The sequence below is a fragment of the Electrophorus electricus genome, chromosome 4, assembly GCF_041902795.1.
Source record: "Electrophorus electricus isolate QZ-2024a chromosome 4, ASM4190279v1, whole genome shotgun sequence".
NCBI lineage: Eukaryota > Metazoa > Chordata > Actinopteri > Gymnotiformes > Gymnotidae > Electrophorus > Electrophorus electricus.
In genome coordinates, this window is record NC_137500.1 from 5,878,326 (window position 1) to 5,901,001 (window position 22,676).

Genomic DNA, 22,676 nt, shown 5'->3' on the forward strand with positions numbered 1-22,676 from the left:
TTTGGTGGGGGCAAATGAGGCAGTGCACTTTGGGACACTTCGCTATCCAATGAGCGCGCTCCCGCTCTGACGACGCTGCTAAATGCTACCGGCGGACACGCCCCCGGCGTGGACACAATCAGCTCTAATCGGCGCCGAGCATACTGTCACTTTACGTTGAAAGGACTCCCGGCCACGATGGGAGTTCGCATATTCAGCGAATGCAAGTTTCTAAATCGCTTGTTACCGGAAAACTGTCTCTAGAAGTAGAGAACTGTCCGTGTGGTGCGTTAGCGGTTTATTTTTACACGATTTAATCCAGGATGTCATTCTTGCTGAAAAGCCGGTAAGATTACAAAGTGAGTTTGCTTTCTGAGAGCTACCTCCACATCAGCACCACACAAAGGGATCAGCGGAGATAAGTGATTCAGCCAAGTTTCATTTGGTTTGAATGTCATAGAGAAACATTGGGGCAATTTTCTTTTTACGAAATGGAACACTTTGCAGCAGAGTGCCTTGTATCAATGTCCAGCCGTGCAATTGTCCATGGTCCTAAAGGGAATAGAGACATCAAACCCGAAGCTGCGACTGCTCCCAGGAGCGGAGAGGAGACTAAAGAACCTCTGGTGAAGGACAACTCTTCTCTTTTTGTAGTGGCTAGAATTTTGGCGGATTTCAATCAACAGACCCCAACAAATTTTGCCGATCAGGCAAAAATAAAAGAGGAAAGCATGCCACCGACCCTGACAAGAGATGATGGAAACTCTGCCACACCTACCACCATCTCCGTCGACTCTGCTCTTAAACAAAGAGGCAAACGATTGAGGGGACGAATTGAACAAGAATCCCCACAGAAAAAGCACAAATGCAACTATTCAGGTTGTGAAAAAGTTTATGGCAAATCGTCCCATCTCAAAGCTCACCTAAGGACACATACAGGTCAGTTTCAATTGCAGCAAGTGTTTTGACATTGTGCACAGCAAATATAACTACTGAAACCGATCGGGATAAAATTCGTGGATTTACATGAGGATTTGTGACCATAGAGAGGATTTTACATTGCTACGCTGTAAATGTAAACACCCACCAATGGCTGAAACGTTGTTACTGTTTTTTTTGTTTGTTTGTTTGTTTTTGTTTTGTTTTTTGTAGAAACTAGCGTTACAAGAAAAAGAATATGTAAATCATGTTTTCATTATAAAAGTCCATGTAAATTGCATTTACGAATTTTACATATTCTTAAAAAGAAAGTAGGGTACTTTGTTATTTAACCGAAGGAAGCCGCATCGTAAATAGTCACGCCCACTAAAGAAACCTATAGTCAATAGCAACAGTTTCCCCCTTCAATCCTCCACCTCCTCGCATATCAGCCCGGTACATACTAGGGGTGTGACCTCACTCTCACTCGAAATGCTTATTAAACTATATATATATATATATATATATATATATATATATATATATATATATATATATATATAAACTATATATGATCTTGCATAAATAGTCACAATATGTGTGACCCTTGCTGCTAACCACTGGAAAATTAGCGCGCAGTTATCACTCGTTATTTGCCATGGGAGGAAAAACTAAAACACCCTATGTAACCGACGATTAAAATATAAACATGTAGGAAAAATAACATTTTACGCAAGCCTGCAGTTTACAGCAAGCCATTTCAGTATGAGAAAAGTTGTCAAAACTGGCAGCACTTGTCGGTGTAGGTCACGGTGCGGAAATTACGGCGACTGCAGAGAAGATAACGCGACACATTCCGCATCGCAACGCGCAGTTTGACCTTTTTCGGCATGTTGGCGGTCTTCGGGATGCAAATGCAGCAATAAAATATGTGGAAAAATGAATAAAGAGGGTGTCAGTTCGAGTTCTGCGGACGCTTGTCTGATTCTTAAGCTCTTTGTTGTGATGTGCCACACCCCCGTCGAACAGACTGCCAGCTGATCTGGCCAGCAACAGACTCAGCTAGATGAGCTCAGAGGCGATGGGAGTCAGGGCAGAATACAAGCCTTTTATAAATCTTTGATTATAATTACAATAGCATATACTCTTCGTTTTCTGAGGATGGTCCCATGATGATTACGTGCTATACCGTTGTCGTTATCATCCCATGGAACAGTTTGTTTTACACCAAAGCCAGGCTAGTCCCAGACCAGAAATGATGCAGTGTGTTGTTTGCACATGTGACCTCATAAGGTAGGAATCACTCACAAAACTGGGTCTCCTTCACATTTTTGACATGGCACACACCATATGGTATACACGGTTTCTTATAAGTTTTTTCCGTTCTTTTTTATATATTGTTAGTTAACCCAGCTGGTAGCGTTTCATATTTGAATTAGATTTTGTAATATTAACATCTAAGCTGTTTTTTTTCCCATACCAGTCTGTTTGTTTTACTGCAGTGCAATTTAATTTTTATCAACCAAAGTTAAAAAGGGTCAATTGTGTGGCATGGAATTTGCATAGTATATCTATCTATCTATCTATCTATCTATCTATCTATCTATCTATCTATCTATCTATCTATCTATCTATCTATCTATCTATCTATTTTTTGGGTCTCTTACTTTTTAATTGGGTCTTGCTTCAGCTACAGGCGTGCGATTGGGTCGTGTTCTGGTTGAATAATAAGTGTTCCGTCTCATTTGTTTTGGTAATCAGAGAATGTGGGTCATTTGAGTGCAGCAGTCCAGGGATCAGCCAGCCTCCTCTGTGCTGGGTGCCTTTTCCTAAGCACTCAGCAGATTTGCCCTCAGTCTCAACCAGTAGAGCAAAGAGAGCATGGATCCCTTTCCCAGCTAAACACCACTGTCTAATTGAAGGGGGGGGGGGGGGGACACAGTGTTATAAAAACAAACCGGGGGAGGCAAGTGAGCCAAAATCCTCATTTGACTTTAGTAACGCCCTGAACTCTGTGCCGACTTTGGTTTGAACTCTGAATTGGAAAACTTGTCTTCCTGCAACAGAAACTGGGCATGGAGTTATACTGCTCTCAGAAATTAAAATTACTTTGAGGTCAGGGTCGCCATTTTATTTAAATGACTCTGTTCAACATTGCTGAAGTTTTGAAGTGACGTCATATTAAATGCCAGACTTTTATATTATCCACTGCTACTTTTTATTCACAATTTTGGATAATGCAGCTGTTTGCTTTCTATCTGCCTTAACACCAGCTCATTATGTATTTGTGTCTGTAAGCTCACAATGTTTGAATGCATCACAGGGATAATTGTCTTTGCATCTGTAAGCTAATTGTATTTGAATGTACTATACAGTTGTAGTAGATGCAAACAATATATTCTGGAACATGCCATGGGATGACTGAGTAATAAAGCCAGTTGTCACATGTGCTAGCTTGTAAGAAGAGGTTTATGGTGGATCCATTACAGATGTACTATTGTGATCAAAAGCTTTGTTGAACCATTTGACAGAGGGCTTGACTCACTGTTTTGATGGTAACTGCAAAACTGTGTGCAATGAAAAGCAAATATAGTGAGGACACAGTTAGAGGGTGAATGTAAAACAGCTGCATCACATATTATGTCATATTGATAAAATCTATAAGCATAACTGTATTAATTGCTCAAGTCTTAAGGACTAAGTGTTTAACAACATATATATCTATGATCAAAGCCCTTCATCTTCAGTTATGGCATATTACACTGTACATTACTTGCCACATATCTGAAACTTGTGTGGTTGCAAGATTTCAGCAAATGGCCATATTAGCTTTCGGGTGTTTGTGTGTTGTTTTGTATAATTTAACTGCGTGTCTGAAGTTCACTTGGCTATTGCTTGTAATCCTGTGGTGACCTGTGGTTACAGAATGTTCCTGATTGAGATAAGGTTAGTGGAATGACCTTGAGCTGACTTCCCAAGAAGTCTGTTACAGTTTAGGCTGACTGTACTGGAGCTGGCCTCCCAGGACAATCAGGTTTTGCCAGAGTGTTGAAGGGTGTTGAGGTAAAACTAGCTTTTCCATCAGAAAGTTGTGTTATGAGGACAGCTTTGTTCTCTTTTTTCCTATGGTAGACGACTCTTTTTACCACAGTACAAGCTGGTTGGTTCAGGGAAATTAGATATGTTTTATATATGAGAAGCGCAAACAAACAACATCTTGAAAAACAATCAACATACTAAAAAAACCTACTGCCTCGATCTTTGACCCCAAGTCTCAGCCTAACCCTTGAAATTATTCTATCCACAACTAAAGCAAAGTCAGAACTCAAAGATCTTGTCTATAAACTACAAGGTGACACAACAGGGAGGTGCAGTGAGTAGGAACAGAGACATGCCCAAGTGTGCAGTGGACAAGCTGGACAGGAATATTTAAAGTTTTTAAGCACGTGGCTGTTTAGGAACATGTGGCTGCATTGTGTCAGGGTCATAAATCATTTTCATTACAACACAGATGCTTGACTAGCAATCTATGAATTATTAAATATGTGAGCACAGTATGTTTGCAGGTCACTATTTATAGAATCCCTATTCTTTTAACAGTCCACAGTTGTGATAAGAAGAGGAAATAACACCCTCTGTTGCTGTGTGGTGTTCATGCGAGATGGAAAGGGTGGGGGTCCGTTTCAGAAGCTCTTATGAAATGTAAGAATTTTGCTGCAGTGTGAGGATGTGACAAATTTGGAGGAAAGTAGTACTGAGACACTTTATTGGCAGGATAGTGGGCACATTTTGTGCTTTTCTAATAGTACACTTGCTTTCTCTTTACCAGGCATTCTTTTTCTCTACTGTTTTTCCACTATCATGTATGGGTCTATATGAAATGGTGAACATGTCTCCACTTTAGCTAAATGTTAATAAAGTGTCTTAAGTAGAGTGTTTTTGGGCACATGTATTTGTAAGGATAATAAATATTGATAAATATTTTGTTATAAATCTGTCTTTTAATTACTTTTTCCCCTAATTTAGTTTGAAGAAGTGTTGATATTGTCTACACCACACTTGTGTTTGTTGGAGATTATCATTGTAAAAAATCAGCCGTCTGGCAGTTCATTTGGTACACAAATGTATTTGATTGACAAACACAAGATGGATCCTTCTGACTGGAAATGATGCATGTGGGTCCCATGTTCCAGCATTATCTTTCCCATCATAAGCCAATTTGCTCCTTTACAACTCTATAATGTCACCTGTGCTTATTTACTACACTACTAGAGATTTCCATCAGTAGAACTAGTGTGATGGGAACATCTCAAAGAAAGCAGGGTTCTACATTCAAGAAATAGGGGCCAAGTGAAGATAGTCACAATAAGGTTTTTACGTTTCTCTTAAGACATGACAGTTTTCAGGGCAAATTTTGAATAGAAATTGTTTATTCTGTTAGGTGGGATTGCAGAACCATAGCAGGTGGAGAGTAGAAGGCTAGCAGACACATTAGTGTGACCTGCCTGTAACGGTAAAGTGTGGGCCCCCCTTCAACAAACTACTTTTCCTAAGCATGGAAAATTGTTTGTTAATACAATAGACTGACACAAAATTGGTAAAAATGTTTTGGGGTGGTTAGCAGTGGGAACAGGATTATGGAAAAGCACTGTATGTTCGCAAAAGGCTATGGCAGTTTTGCAACTGAAGATCTTGTCACTGATCCCACCGAGTCACATGTTGGCTATTTTGTGTTAGGCAACATTCATTTGCTTAATCTATCTGCAATGTCTATTGAGCCTTATGGAATAAAAGACCTCCTTCCTCATTTACTATGTGGAAATTGAATAACATGGCATGGAGTGGGAACTATAAGGTTATCATGGACCCAGAGAAGGCTATGGTGAGCTCATTAAAAGTCATGTCAGCTGGGGACATCTCTAGCCCTTATGGTTCCACCGTAGCTCTTATAAAAGGCCATGCTGCCACTCCATTTGCTTGGCAGAGACTTCATGACTAACTGCCAGCAGCGCAACATAATCAAAGGACATAATGACACGTTTCACATTTGGTTCAGTTCTCCTGGAGGGTTCTCATGGCATTGTACTCCAGACGCCCCCCCAGTACCACATGGGGCCTCTGAACAAAAAGTACGTATAGCATTGTCGTTAATGGAAGGACACGCACACACAGCCACATGAGATAATTTGTACAATCTGCACTTGAAGACATTAAAGCAGCCAACGCGTTAATGATTAAAGCTAAGAAACATGTCTGACATCCAGGTAATTTTTCAGGCATTTTCCCTTTACTGTAAACTGTTATGCAAGAGCGTTTATGTCCTAGGCAGTATAACTGGACTCAGCTTGAAGGTCTAAAGGTGTGTATGAGCTGGGTGTTCTGGCCCTGCTCTGGTTTCCAGCCTCTGACCTGGGAATGGATCCAAGGTCATGACAATGTAGGGCACAATACTGGGGGGACAGTGTCATGTAAGGAATGCTCTGCCCTCCATAACTAAGCCCAATGTCATATAAGGAATGCTCTGCCCTCTTTGACTAAGCCCAGTTTCCATTCCACACCTCAGCACTCACGCTTACAGAGGAGAGAACAAGGCATGGATGGTGCCATTGGGTATACTTAGATTTTTGCTGACTGGTCTGCATTTTAGCCTCCACCAGGTGTTTGTTTCATAAGTACTCTTTTTATTACAACTGTGGGTATTATAATTATTTCAAACAGGATCATTTACACAAACTATGGATAATTTAGACTTTTACTGTATTTAGTTCACAGATGTCGTACATATCAAGCTTATGTACTTTTTGATAGTTCTGCATCCAATGCAAACCAAGGGCTATTTGATCCTAAGGATGTAAAAAATGCATCTAATCCAGTAAATCATTGCTATAGATGCACACTCTCTCTATCTCTCTCTCTCGTTTGCTCTCTCCTGTCAATCCCTATATGTTATAGACAAAGGAGCTTCAGCCTCACTGAGTTCCTCATACACTCAACTGTCCGTTTACAGTCATCCATCACTCATAAAGACTATTCCACTGACGGGAACAGATTATTTCCTCCAGTATCAGGAGTGTCTGAAACACCAGACCACTCCCTTTCTTCCACAGGAGAGATAAGGGATTAATGCTCCTCTTCTTCCTGCACTGTTCCTTATGCCACACGTATATTCTTTAGTTGGCTTTGGCAGAGCCTTATAAAAGCCTCTCTGTTTCTTCCCCTCTCTTTTACCCCTCTGTCCACTTTCCCCTGCAGCAGGGGCTTTGGGAAAAGAGCCACTAAAGAGCCATGTACTCGGCAGGCCCTGGCCTCTCTTGCTCTCTGGCTGCCTGCAGCTCAGGGGTGTCCGTTTCTGGTGGCGGGAAAGAGTGGATCTGGAGCCAGTGAAGTTTTGCATTTTCAGCGCCTTCTTGATTCATGGAGCCACTAGGCATGGGTCTCCAACTAAAGTAGCCATTCATTGTGCACTGGCTGGGAAAAGCGGTTTAGATGTGTGTGCGTGTGTGTGGGGGGGGTGTGTGGTGCAGTGCAGAGATCTGCTGTCAGTGCCCCCGTTGATGTAGGTCATTTCTACAGCTGCATCTGCAGCAAGTCTAATTTGTTTACTTTCTGCGGCAGTGGCAATGAACTTTTTTTCTTTCTTTCTTTTTTTTTTTTTTAGGGTAGAATTTTGGGTGGGAGACCAAGACAGCAAGGAGGGAGTGACTCCAAGGTGTCCTTCTTTACAGTGCAGCAGATCCTTGGCTGTCTCCAGCCTGCCATATTTACATTAACTGTAGCCTGTGAGGGGTTTGTAAAATTCCTGTCTAATAAATCCATGCGTGGAGGATCCAGGGCAGCCCGCTCCATTGGAGGGACGAAAAGGCACATTAAGATGGCAGCTTTGGCCTTACAGGGAGGTCTCGTCCTGCGATTTCTCATCTAGAGGTGAACAAACTCCACTTTGAAATGCTGTCTGACTGCTTGTTGGAAGACCGATTAGACAGTTCAGGTCAGGGACTGCTAATGTTGTGTCTGGCCTTGTAAAACCATATCCGTGGTCTTTATTTAATGACCAAACATGTATTTCAGTGGTCCTCATTGCACTGCATTCTGCCTGGTGAAAGCACCGGGAGCGTCACACAAGAGAAACTCTGCACCCACCTGCACATGCCAGCCTTTCTGTAGGCATAAATAGCCCCTAATGGCAGCAGCTGTCTTCGTGTCCTTAGTTAAACAGGGTTAAAAAGATTAGCCCACAGCCTGCAGCAAAACAAGCCTGCCAGGCATTTTAAAGTGCCCTTAAGGCCAGACAGAAGCTCCACTCCAGCTAATTGATGAAGCTGAAGTGATGAGATGGCCAATTTTATGGAACATGCTTCTCTCCGGATTTGTGTGTGTGAGTGAGAGGGAGAGTGAAAGTGCTGTAGACATTGGGAGGAGTGAGATATGGTTATCATGAATGAGAGTCTGAGTGTTGAAACTGATGGCTGAAAGTGACAGCCCTCCTTCTGCTTAACAGGCTGATGCTTTGTCCATGTCCCAACCATACAATATAAGATATGACATGCAATTCAAAAGCAGTGGTTTTGCATTTTCCTCATAGACAAAAGGGGGTAATAAATTAAACATCACTTTTTTTTTTGCCATCCGGTCTTTCAGCAAGCTCAGTCCAGTTCTGATCATTACACCTGTCCCACCCCTATGTTTTTGTTCCACCCAAGCTCACAGTAACATTAAACCTCAGTTTCTCAAAGTCCAATGAGTGAATGGAGACAGCAGACTGAAAGCCTATAATGACACATTAGGCTCTCTGTGGTTAGACAGACCTGTCTTCCGTGAACCCATTCACACACAAACAGATGCTCTCACACGCAATGTGTGATGTACTTCTGTCTTTTGCGCCCTTTCTGCTCTCTTTAATCTGGGTCAAACCACATGAGGAACTTTTCACTTTGTCAGCAATATGCTCACAAGCCTTTCCCACCATTTGTTGCAAAGTGTCTGTTACATATGACATTGAAGGTGATGTGCTGTTATTGATATCTCCCGCTGATCGTTTGAAGACAGTAATTTATTACAAACTATCCTTGAGCCAGTGTTTGTGGCTCTATGGTATATGGTCACACTGAGCTCTCTGTCTGGCATACTACATTAGATATTGGGTGTGACCCACATCTCGCTCCCAGTGTGACTACTGCACCAAACTACACCCATTCCTGTGACACCTGGCTCTGATTGGCTGTAACAGACTAGAGGTGAGGTCATGGAGTTGACACTGCAGGGGTGGTAGTGAGGAGGCGATCCTCGCATTCTGCTGAAAGCTGTTCCTCCTTTGGCCTGATCTGAGAACAGCGTTGCGCTATCTTCTGTTAGCGGGGTAGATTTGGGTGTGACACGCTTGTCCTGGACCAGAACAAAGAGGCAGCTTATACCTTGACAGGAGCCTGGCTGGGGTGCAGCCTCCACAGCCGTCTTGTCATTAACCCACCATGGAGAAGCACGGCTGGCTGGCTCCCGCCTGGCCCACGGCCATGGCCGTAAACACAGGAATAAATTACATCCCTCCGATGAATGCTACCACTGCATTTGTGGTGCCATTCTGGGGCTCACGTTTGCCCTGGTCTGCCACTGATCTGAGGGGGCATGCTCAGTGGAGCGTTGCAGCTCACTGCGGTGAGGGCTGTGTTTCTAATTCAGTACATTTAACCAATAGTTCATTTGATACTTCAACCTAAACTTATGATAACATCAGGCCTTTATTTTAAGTGTGCTATTGTTAGCCACAGAAACACTACTTTGTCTGGGGTCCCTACAGAAATTGCCCTTACTGACCTAGGACCAGTTTTGTTCTCTCTAAATTCTTACCTCAGTCATGTAACACAGCACAGAACAGGTCTTATGTCAGTGTACAACATCAGCTTCTGCCACCAACCTGAAACGTCGCTCCTGGTTTTGTATAACTAGTGGCTGAGTGATGTAAGGATGCACTGGTTAGTTTAGCACAGTGTCTAGTTGGTGGGCTGCACAGTGAATATCCTTGTCTCCCTCTCATTGTCTTCTACAGACAGCCTCGCAGTTGGAGTTGTTTCCCAGGCGACAACAACTGAGGAGAGACAGTTTATAGTCTGGAAAAAAAAAAAAAAAAAGCTCATTCCAAAGCCCATTTGAGAGGCATCTTCATAAATAATGTGTGCACTGCCCTGGGAAGTGCACTTTATGAGGCTTATATGGCTCAAAAGCCAGGAGGGATTCATTAGACCTCCCACTGGTGGCTACATCTCGTGGCCTGCCTTTCTGTCTCACTCCCCTGCTTGCATGCCAGGTTCATGGCTGAACAGGCCGGAGGAATTTTATCTCACTCTCTCCGGGATGCTGGCAGCTGTTGTTGGAACAGGTAACCGACATTAAGTCTACTGGATCGTCATTCAGTCTGCTTCACCGTCGGCCTGATGCAGAACTGATCAGATGTCTGTGAAGCAGACGGCCCCCCTCAGAAGGCCTCTCTCATCTTTCCCACTGATCCATCTCAAAGCTCATTCAGAGGCTTCTCCCATTCCTTGATTAAGCCACAGACCAATTACACATTTTGTGTGCATTCGGAGAAAAAAATTAAAATAACAAAAGAGACAAGCTGTTTACTTACTGACCCAGTGGCACCAAAAGGGAACAGTTATGTAAGTCTGCTTCCTGTGACATAACCACATCGCCTCAAAGGGGAGACACTCGCTGTTCAGTTCGACGAGGTGCTCGGTGTGTCTGTGAGCGATTGTGTAATGTAATGGCCACTTGGGGTAACTGGGTCATTGTGATGGTTAGTGCAGAGCTCAGTTATTATGCCTGCCCTAATTGCTAGCCTGTGGCGTGAGAAAAAGGCAGGGGCCCTCCAGGCACTCTGCCAGAGAGAGGCCAGGCTACTGGCAACGTCTGACGTCATCACCCGCTACACAGGCCATGAAGTGCAACTATGCTTGCTGGCGCCCACACCGCAAATGTCCTCGGAAACATGGTGAAGAAAAAGGAGACCAGTGAAGGGAGGGGTCAAGGAGGGCTTTGTGTAGATCCGCCAAATCATAGCTGCATGATTGGCATGGAACATTTCCATGGCTGCGGCTTCTTTTGTCTTCTTAAAGTCACCAAAGATTGTGTTTTTTAAGGGTCCCCAGCATCCCCTGAGTTTGATTCTGGTTACCTTAGGGATTTGATGGCTTCTGCAAATACAATGCTGTTTTTTTATATAAGTCTGTAATTCACTGCAAGCACAACCGGAAAAATCACCACAGCGTTGGTGCCGTGGTTGTCCCATGTCCTTATGGTCACGGATATACAGAATGTCCTGAGTACAGCACTTCTCCAGGATGGACTGCCTGCTCTTGTTTTAGCTGTATGGTGATGCAGTCCATTGTTTTTTGTGGAGGTTTCTCCTGACTGCACACATGTGGATTCCCTTTTCCATTGCCTCCGGAATGTTCTGGGCCGGCACCACCAACAGCAGCAGCAGCAGTAGCAGCACACAGGAAAGCAGCCAGGGTGCATTTCAGCTGGGAAGTGTGCCGGGAAGCATCCGGAACTTCAGCGGCAGTCTGATCACTACCGCTGCCATGGCTCTTTTTCAGACTCCCACGCTCTCTCTGTTTCATTTCCTCTTCATTTATACATTTTTTTCTTGTTATAAACAAAGTCTATACAGGACACTCATCACGCCCTGCAGTTACATAAACCGTGACAATAGTTTGGTTTTCTCTGGGCTTTGTGCTGCTGTGCAAGACTGTTATGGCACACTCATTCTGGTCCTGCTCATCTTTCTTATGGCCAGTGAAATATTTATGCTGCTGTATCTGTTACCATTGCCTTGGAGCTGCTTGAAGACAAGTAGAATCTCTGTGGTGTGTGTGTTTTAGCCACACAACTCCCACCCAAGTCTGCATTGCACTGTGTGACGACACTTTCATTAATTGATCATTCTTTCATTAATTGATAATCCTGCTAATCATAGATTACTTGTGTCTTTGCCAAATGACTCAGTGACTCTCGGTGCATGTGAGGTTTCAGACTTCTGTTTCTTTAAGTAGGCTAATCTTAGATTTCCTATATTTATGCGTATGTATTCCAAGATGATGTTTAAATCCAGGATGTTTAAATGAGGTCAAACTGTAGTGACCCCTTTGGGTTTGCACGGGCATGTAAGTGATAAAGGTCACAGAGAGGAGAGAGTGATATTGTGGGTGAATGGAAAGAGCAAATGGGAATCAGAGGATGTTGTGTTTTGTGTAGGACTGGGAATCAGAGGATCTTGTTTGTTTAGGACTGGGAATCAGAGGATGTTGTGTTTTGTGTAGGACTGGGAATCAGAGGATCTTGTTTGTTTAGGACTGGGAATCAGAGGATCTTGTTTGTTTAGGACTGGGAATCAGAGGATGTTGTGTTTTGTGTAGGACTGGGAATCAGAGGATCTTGTGTTTGAGTAGGAATGAGAATCAGAGAATGTTGGTGTATGAATGGGAATCAGAGGATGTGTTTGTGTAAGAACGGGAATCAGAGGATGACGTGTTGGTGTACGAATGGGAATCAGAGGATGACGTGTTGGTGTACGAATGGGAATCAGAGGATGTGTTTGTGTAGGAATGGGAACACTGATACTTGATTTGCTTTCCTTTTTGCTGGCCCGAGAATGAGTATATTTGCGTGGGTGTTTAGGACCTGTTATATATTTTTTGTTGCGTGTGAGTATCTACAAGGAAATGTAAAGTGAATCAGCGATGGGAAACTTTGAATACAGACGAATATTAGGTGCATGTACAATCTGTTTATATTCTCATTTTATGGATGTGTGTGTGTGTGTGTGTGTGTGTGTGTGTGTGTGTGTGTGTGTGTGTTACAAGTGTACGAAATGAGATCAGGGCAGAGTGGCATAGTTCACTGAGTCTGTCTGGAGGGGAGTGACAAGACATGGAGTCAGACAGAGCTTGTCTGGACTCACTGTTCCTGCTGCTCTCTCTTCTCTTTACAGCCAGTGCATGGTGGGGGAAGGGATAGCACACCCCATGCACCAATATCGCATGTTGATCTAGTATCACATACTGAACAATCGTTTGAAGTAGCACAGTGGTTTTCCATTGGAGTGTTCAGGGAAGTGCGAAACAAAGGCAGTTGCGGTGGGCAGTCTAGCCCACTGCACGCTCTTCCTGCCCTGTCCAGTTTCCCAGCGTAATGACAGACGTCTGACCCCATTTCTGTTCTCCCTCCACTTGTATTACAGACATCCGGAGTCACATGACAAGAAGATGTGGGGGGGGGGGCACAATTTGCAAAATAGCACAGCCTGCATCACATGTCCCCATATCTTTGTATTCCCAAAGACGGTCTTGGTGAACTGCTGTGTAAAACGCCAGTAAAATTAGAACAGCAGCTCCTGCAATCTCAGGGCAGAAAACCAGCCAGTGGAGTAAAATGAATAGTGTATAAGACAGGTCTCGCTGACTGTTCAGTGTGAGATGCTGGATATAGACTCCATATACTCTTGCCACATGGAGCTAAGAGGAAACCACACCAAGATATATAGGCCCATCTGGGTTTGAGTAGATTTGTGTCAAAGCCTACTTTTATTGCCTGATGGAAGGGGGGAAGGGTATAATTTCCCTGTGCATACAGTCACTGATAGTTACATGTTGGATCGGGGGCAGAGTAGTACTTTAAAGATCTTTAGCATCTGAAATGTGCCTAATTAGACTGTGTCTGGCTCCACAGCCTGTAGACTCTAGTGAAAAATGCTGCTTTGCTTGGTTATTCATGGAGCATGCGTTTGCATGGATGGTTAGGTGTGTATTACATCACCTGGTGTTCACTTGTGTATTTAACACCCGCAACGGTAAACACAGTATGCGTTAAATGTCTCAGATCTTGGGTTTCTTAATATAATTATTTTTCACTTAGCATGTTGCAATGCTTTATGGCTCATTTCCAATGCAATGCATTCCTGATTTAATGTGTAGGGCCTTTCACCCGGAAAAAAAACCCAACACTTTTGTCCACAGGCTTTTCTACAGCTAAGGGAGCAGTGGGAAAGAGCCGCTACATTCATCACGGTGCCTCGTAAAACGACGGCAAGCATCGGGGCCTTCATGCTTGTGTGTCTGTTGTTCATTTGCCATCTTAATGCTATATGAGAAGGTTACACCCTCGAGTGACCTGCGTGTGAATAGGTTCTGCCACCAAATCATTCACTGTGCTCTCCTGTTAAGTTCTGTTGTTAAATCAGGCGAAGCAGCTAAACTCAAGTTATGAACGATGCAGCTTCGCTTTGCTTTGTGCCTCTCGATATATAAGCTGGCAGTGTACACTGCTATGTATTCAGACACCAAGGTAAAAACATTTTGTTGTTGTTGTTGATTATTTATGAAATCTGTCTTCCAAAAGGTGAACAAAAGTCTAAAATGCCACAATGACAGATTTGATTTTGGGGAAAATGTTTTTTCATATGTCCTAAAATGTCTAGCTATCTGTTTTTGTTTATATGATGATGAAGGACCTCTTTCCAATGCACAGTTGCGAACCTCAAACACTGCAACAGCAGCTGCTACTGTTCTATGATTATACGGCTTCAGCCAGTGAAAGTTCAACTTAAACCAGCACAAATGAGCAAGATCTCCTAAAACAGAACGTCTGCAGTTATTTAGTGTGCGCTTTGCGGGATACAAAAGGCCACGGCAGGGCAGCTGTGCTGAAAGACCTCTTTGTCCACATAGGGCCTGGAAAATCTGCTAGGTTAGCATCAGTTGGCACAGACTGCCGGCTGCCGTTAGCGACCTACGGTAGTGTTGATGACTTGTAGCCTCCTTCACGCCTTTGCTGTGGACTGAGGAAGCTGTTGAAATGCAATCAAAACACAAATGACTACAGTTAGAAGCAAACCAAGCTAAGCAAACGTTCAATAGACTGGAGGAATGTACAGGTTTATGTTTATAATTTATAATAAGTTATTAACACTATGTTGTATGTATAGATATATAATATACACACTACTGCAGTCTGTGTATCGAATGCAGTGTAATATCTTGTACAAAGTTATATGTCTGAATATCTATGTTGGTGTTGCATAAATACTGACAGCTGTGTGTGTGTGTGTGTGTGTGTGTGTGTGTGTGTGTGTGTGTGTGTGTGTGTGTGTGTGTGTGTGTGTGTGTGTGTGAGATACAGGAGAGCGGCCCTTCCCCTGCACTTGGCCCGACTGCAGTAAGAAGTTCGCCCGCTCAGACGAGCTCGCCCGGCACTACCGCACCCACACGGGTGAGAAGAAGTTTGGCTGCCCCCTGTGTGACAAGCGATTCATGAGGAGCGACCACTTGATGAAGCACGCCCGTCGCCACTCCAACTTCCAGCCAGCCATGCTGAAGAGGCAGCCTGGGGCAGCCAGCACGCCCGCTGGGAGCAGCAACCGCCCGGGCTCTCTGAGCGATTACAGCCGCTCAGATGCCTCCAGCCCCACCCTCAGCCCAGCCAACTCGCCTTAAACCTGGCCACACTTTCTGCCTCCGCCCCTGGAGCTCCAGGCTGTGTGTGTGTGTGTGTGTGTGTGTGTGTGTGTGTGTGTGTGTTTTTTTTTCCCCCCACCTCCTTTTCTAGTGGTGTTGCACATTTGTCAGCAGCCACGTCTCTGTGCTAATCCCTCCGCTTGCTGTGGTGTACTCTACTGTACATAACCGCTTCCTGTAGTGCAATTTTCTCGTGCAACTCCATAAAAGAGAAGAATAGAAAATAGAAAAGAAAAATGCCTTTCCTGAATGGCAATATTTACATTATGTACTATATGTCTGTATTTTTATAGCTTCTGGCCATGGCCAATGTTCCATTGTGTTTTAGTGTTTTGTTTTTCTTTCGATTAATCAACTCTGTTCAAGTGAACAAAAATGTAGACAAAATTGACAGGTATACGATTAGGGTTTTTTTTTTAATTTAAAACGGGTGAGGGGGAGGGGCACATACACCTCAGGATTCAAGACAGTTGTTTTTCCCTTCTTTAATATTTACCTTGACTGCACAATACAAGCATCACTTTACTCTGTAATTCAACAGGGGTTAAAATTTTGTGCCCTGCTCAGGGATGGCCTCGTTAGCTTGAAAGAATGAACATGAAGAGAAAACATACATAAAAAAAAAAACAGCCTTACACTCAAACAATTGCACTCTTCCTTTGTCTTTTATTCTTGGTTTTTACATCAGGGGAAATGAGCACTGGGTTTGACAGTCAGTCAAACTCAGCATTCTATTTGATCTCTCTGTAAGGTGGTACAATAGGTGGGGACTGCATTGGAGAGAATGTCATTGTGTATTAGAGACTGGAAGTAACTCTTTTTGTTTTTTCGACATTGCTATCTCTCACTTTTTTTTTTTCCACAAATCTGAGGTGGTTGTTCTGCCTGGGTCCTCGTTTCAGGAGGAATCCTTACATTGTGTGAATGTAGGTGATGAAACCACCATTACGTGCTCAACCTTCCCAGTGAGGAGCATTGAGCCCAGTGCTCTCCTTACAGGGCTGAACTAAATCCCCAGAAAAGTGGAGGATAAAGTTTCAAAGCAGCTGCTCTCCACCATAAAGACTGCACATGCATCAACTTCAGGGTTTTTCTTTTTTTTTCTTCTCACAACAGTACAGGTATAACACACCTGTGAAGGGACTTGTCAGGATCTCTTTCACACGTTTTCACAACAACAACATCAAAACAAAAGAGCGCAGAAGCAGAACCCACCAAAGACCGAAGAGCTATGGCCAGAACAGGAAGGGTTTTCTGCCAGTGATATCCAGAGTTTGGGAGGGGGGCCAGGGGCCGAGGGGGTGTTGGCAGAGTGTCAGGTAACGGCAGACGCCCTGGCCCTCTGCCACGCAGCCCGTCCCGACCCAGCACTTAGGAAACGGCTGCATCCCCCCTCCACAGGCCTATTCATAGACCACTGGGGAGGAGAGGGGAGAGGCATAACTGCGGCGGAGCCTGCCTTACTCAACCTGCCTTACTCACTCCACCTGGACAGAGGCAGGGAGCGTGAGGCAGAAGGGGAGGGGCGGGGGTGGGTGAGAACTGAACGGAGCCATGGAAGTCGTCTCCGGGGCCTTTGACACAAGCAGGCCGGCCCCTTGCAGGTCTCGCAGTGGGGCAGAGCTGGAGCTGGGCTGGGTTTCTGGGCAGTTGGGGGAGTGCAGCACCTCCATTAAGAACAAAAGCAGCTATCTGCGGGAGGCAGGAAAGAAAGGCCTGACCCCGAGGGAGCCAGATAAAGGTGGGGGCTTTATCATAAGCTGAGCAGTCCAGCGGAAGAGACACCCAGCCAGCTCTCCCCTCTGGCTATTGCAGTGGAACACACCCTTCCAGCTCCCCCCTCTCTGTTTACCCACTAATGAAAGAGGGCGCATCCCCCATGTACTGTGCTGTAAGACAGGCTGGGTGAGGGGAGCAGGGGGACTCCCTGATTTGACATCATCCACATTTCAGGACAGTGGGGTTTACCATACAAGATGTTGAGGGACAAACAATAGACCAAAGGAAGGCAGCAATGATCGTGTTTATAAATTATAAATAGAATGCTTAGCATGTCTGACAAGATGTTACTGGAGTTTTTGACCCATGGAGCAGATTTCCAGTAGGCATTACATTTGATTTTACAGCTGTCTTTCCAGTTTTGATACAGCAGACTTTACTCAGACACTTCTTTCTCTCACTTTGAATGACTGCTCTAAAGACTTGGGGTCAATTATTGCTATTTGTCTTTGCAGTTTGTCATGTTCATTGGACTCCTGCCTATAGGTTTGTTGGGCATTCTTGTGTCCAGAAGTTGCTTTATCATATGCACAGGAACCTCTGCACAGTTTTTTTTTTTTTACTGTCACCGACACACTGATAGAAACAATCAGTGTTGACACTAATCACATTACCTCAATATGCCATTACAGCAGCTGCTTTCAAACTTGATTCTCATTACCAAGGAGCTTTAAGCCTCTGTGAAATGTCGCTACCAAACCCATGCAGTAGAAAAAACATATCATTTAAGTAAACAGTGATTTGCCGTCCTATGCCTGCTGTAGCTGGGAAGATAAAGAACTGGCATGAGAAAGTGGTCTACAAGTCATGCCTCAGAGCTATGGCTCATCAATTCAGGCCAGGGGCTCACAAAACCTTTCGTGAATAGAGGCACCACTGTCTAAACTACTGTGGCACAGCCTCACACACACACACACACACACACACACACACACGCAAACACACACAGACATGGGCAGATGCTCACAAACATCCACCCATCTACAGACAAACTCTCCGAATGGTCCAGTAATGTCACTTTCACATGTACTTTGTCATCCCTCTCTTAACTACCATTCTTGTGCTTATTTAGCTTGTCGCAGGCCTCCTGGACTTATCGTCTCTGACTCCCTCTCCGAGAGAGCTTGCCACAGGGCCGTGGAACTGCCCAGCTGCAGGGGCAGGTGGAGGCCTGTGAATACTAGGCCTTGTCTCTTTATCCACCCTCCCTCCTTCTCTCTCCATCCCTCCCCAGCCCCCTGGGGCTTCTCTGCCCAAGCCTTTCAAAACGCCACACATAATCAAGGCTTTCTCTCTTCTCTCGGCCCAAAGAAAACACCCCTAATGAAAGTAAACAGCACCAGAGATGCATTATTCCTGCAATAATACCACATGTAAAGCTGTCTCACTATTAGACGAACTGCCTACTTTCATTTTAAACTGACGCCAGAGGTGTAGTTTGAAGTGGTATTCCACCATGCTGCAGCTAAGACTGAAACGCTAAGTACAAATTAGCTAAATGGCAATTTTCACACCCCTCATCAGCCATCACAAAGAGTGGAAGATAAGACCTTTCCATCCAAGCCTGCTTACATTTTCACCATACGCAATTGCCCATGCTCCAACAGAGCCATTGTGGTGCAGTGGGTATACCGTAGGTCCTCTTTGTACACTCTCCTCACTGCTGGCCAGTGTGGAGTGCCACGCAGGGAACAAGGGTACTTCTCTTCTTAGGAGTAGCTGTATCCCCTGTTTGCAAACTGTACTTTTCCCAGAGCTAGAAGAATGTTCAAATGGCACCAGTAGCTATTATGGGCCCTGAAATACGGAGGCAAGGTCTTGTCTAATGCTGTGGTACTGGTGAAATATTACATGATGATATTATTCTGCTTTAGTGGAAGTTGATACATATACAGTCACAGCTCAGTGTGAGATACGTGTAAAATATGCGTTTCTTTGTTCCTTATTTTCACTGTACTGAAACTACTTGAATCAGGAGCAAGACCATTCAACACAGATTGAGGCATGTCAACAGTAAAACTGTACTTGCTCTGTCCTTAGCTTGCAACTAACCTTTGACACAAGTTATGTGTGATTATGGACATACTCATCTGGCTAGGTTTAATTGTAATATATATTACTTTGTTGTTTTATCCTGATTATTTTAATTTCTCTTTTCAGAATTCTAAGAAAATGTATGTAATTAGATATTTTTCCTGATTATTGCCATTGTTGTTTCATAGTGTGTTAATCTCAGTCCACTGCAATGAAGTCTGCTCCATGTTCTGTTTTTGTAGACATTGAGGCAGGTAGACCCCAACAATTTCTATTTTATTTAGAGACACTGAACACTCAATATTATAAACAGGATATAGTTGTGTAATCTCTTTTTTCCCTTTAAAACTTGGAGAGAGGAGCAAGTGATGGGTTAAAGTTAACAAAGAAAGATTTTCTCTAATACATTGCATGAGACTGATGTGATTAGCTTCACTTTTCAAATGTCGCATCACCATAGGGACCACAGCCCTATGGCTGTTTTTTTCTCCATTGTTTGACATTTAACTAGCTGACCATTGTGTTATCCATCATGTCTTTTGTAACTCATACCTCTATTAAGAAACTGAGGTTCTGAATGAAAATGTATGAAGTATTTGGGGGTTACTGAAGTGCATATCTGAAATGATGGGCCATCTGTAATGGCAGTGTTGTCTTGATTTATCAAAATCTCTCAACTCAAAATGTCAAGCTGAGGGGAAAAAGGAGTAACTAGTTTCACCATGTCTTCTTAAGTGGATAATTTCATTTAACTACCCAGCAGTCCCCGTATGAGGATTATTTAGTTTGTAATTGTTGACAGGATTAAACCGATCAGTTTAGTAGATTTCCATTGAACGCTCCTTTTTGATCGCATATTAGAATTGATAATGAGTGCCAAAGGCATTAAAGTGGTAATTCCAGTAAATTGCAAACCCTTAGACAAATAAATGCATATACCCTAATAGGTGACATTACACAAACAACCTTGTACAGTTTTCTATGAGTGATGTGTTTTTAAGTACGTGTATAGGTTTAAACAGTTGGATACAAGTATTTTAGTTGAACTTTGTTCCTTTTGGTGTGCTCTTAATGTATTTTTCATTATATTGGCTTCTGTTTGTTTTGTTTGTTTGTTTTTGTTACTCTTAATTTGTCTTTGTTATCAAAACATGTATGGTTAGATAGCCTCAATTCTCAGTTGTTATATTCATCAAAAGTGAACACCCAACCATTCCAAAGGATTGCAATTGCATTTGCTTTAAATGTGCTGCTTATATCAAACCAATGCATTGAAGCTGCATTACATTTATGTATTTATTTTATGTTCTTTTTTGACTGTGATGTATTTGCTGAAATACATTTGTGACTAGTTAATATTGGTACTTTTATTAACATTAATCCTTTTCTGCGGTTTTGTAGAGTTGCTAACATTCACATATGCTACGCGCCTGTGCTGTCTCGGTTAGGGCCTACTGAACAAAACAGACACAACCATGCCATGTTCTGACAGGATAAGCTGAACTCGCCGAGCTTCTCAGACGAGGGATTTTGAAAGCCAGTTTGCTTGCGTACATGCATGTGTGCACATAGCCAGTCCTGTGTGAAATGAAAACGCCTGCTTGACAGACAGGCGTGTGAAGCAGGGCATGGCCCATGGGACTGTGGTGTGTTGAGCTTCAAGGGGTGAAACGCAGCAATGAACCAGCAGAAGTAGTGACAAGACCTACCAGTCGAGCCCGCCGCTGGATGGTCCTGTGTTTTTCTCTTAATTAAAGTGCTGCACTGGGTTACTGTAACCAGAGCCTGAATGGGGTTAAATTCATGGTTTAAGACTGGTCACCAAGGGCTTTTAGAATGGATGGAGGCATGAATGTTTGGAGCATGAGTGGATGCAGTCTGCCATTTTTAAAAAGCACATTTTAAAAGCTTTTGCTGGAATAAAAAAAAAAAGAAGAAAAAAAAAAGCAGTCTGCCCTTCAAAAATGCTAAAGGCTATTCACACATATCTAACGAAGAAATAAGAACCCCTTTTGACTCTTTGTCATAATAACACGTGTCAATATACAGACTAAGAGACTGTTTGTCCTTTCCCCTCTGTGTGGTTCCTCTGTGTGGTTCCTCTCACCCTAAAATATGGAACCTCCACAGGTAGATTAGCACTGCACTTGTGCAGTTTAGTTTTTTCTCCAAAGAACCCGTAAGCGGTAACATAAATGCCATACTGTAAATGTGCAACGAGGATGAAAACCCCTTGATACCATCCATCAGTGTGAGCATATTTTTAGAATGACTTCCTCCTTCTTCTGCAAAAAATAGAGATGTTTATCAAAAGCAAAACATGGTTCAATGGTGTCAGTATTATGCTGATACCATAAATACTACCAAAATATTTCAATTGTTGGGGTGAACTGTAGATTATTGCTGAATGTGCAGGCTTTCTATATGCCATTGCCCTCTGACTTACAATCAGTAATTTACCCTAAGTGCAAATACCATTATCAAAGCATTCAGCATTCAGTAGTGTCAGCAGTGCTGAAACTGCTTCAATAGCAGATGTTAACAAACATGCATGACCGGGTTACTATATGAGCCACCCCCCCCCCCCATTTCCAAAGAACTCAATATGAGAAACTGCACTATTCACAGATCTCTATATGTTCATGCAATTTCTCATTAGGTCAACAGATTCTTCTTTTCTAAACTGCACTCAGTAAATGTGATTTACTGCAAAGATATCTGCAAAACCCTGCATTTGTGATGGAGTGAAACTTGTTTTTGACTTGGAGAGAAAGAGAGAGAAAGGCTTTAAATATATGCCTTTCAAGCCCGATTCGCCCTCCTTGGGAGAAATCATTTGTAGCTGGATACCTAACAATTAGTGACATTGTGTCTTTCAATGGCCAAAATCCATTTTAGATTACTTCTTTAGTCCAGTAAGAACAAATACAAATGTTGTACAGAGAGAATTTTAGGATGGCCACAGAGGCCCCAGACTGTTAGCAAGGCTTCCACTGCGTGTGCTTGGCTTGCCTTTCTAAGGTATGTATTAGTCTTTTTTTTTTTTACATCACCATTCGATGCCTGTTTCATTGAGTACAGCACTGCTGTAATGCTCTTTGTGCAAAAACTCATAGTACTTCAACTATGGCCAGTTCCCCATCTCCATGAACTCAAACTGCCATGTATCATCTTCTGTTTTTTGTTTTTTCATTTGCTCAATCAACCAAATCACTACAGTGATGTATTACAGTTGTACAGTTTCATGAATTATACAGACTATTAATGTTGCTGGTCTATGGTTGCTCTGCTGTACCTTTTTAAGACATTATTTTTTACATGTTAGACAATATATTGTGACTCTGTCCTATGCAAATATGAGAATTAACAAGAATTTGTCAAATAATGTATGTTGTCTTAACTTGTATGCATGAAATAGTGAAGTTTACATTTGAAAATAAATTCATAAATAAGCAGCTT

The 22,676-nt window shown here is 43.1% G+C and overlaps 1 protein-coding gene across 1 annotated transcript; it reads left to right on the forward strand.

The window, feature by feature from the left end:
- The first annotated feature begins 153 nt into the window (after positions 1 to 153).
- klf13 (Kruppel like factor 13) lies at positions 154 to 22,676 on the forward strand. The gene is made up of 2 exons (XM_027003243.3): positions 154 to 918; positions 15,070 to 22,676. The coding sequence occupies exons 1-2, from the start codon at positions 471 to 473 to the stop codon at positions 15,381 to 15,383; spliced, it is 762 nt and encodes a 253-aa protein (XP_026859044.1). The 5' UTR covers positions 154 to 470; the 3' UTR covers positions 15,384 to 22,676.

Excerpts from the sequence above, each read along its gene's own strand:
- klf13 (XM_027003243.3), top strand. The coding sequence starts at position 471 with ATGGAACACTTTGCAGCAGAGTGCCTTGTATCAATGTCCAGCCGTGCA. Across the intron at positions 919-15,069 it reads TCACCTAAGGACACATACAG|GAGAGCGGCCCTTCCCCTGC; the intron begins GTCAGTTTCAAT and ends TGTGAGATACAG.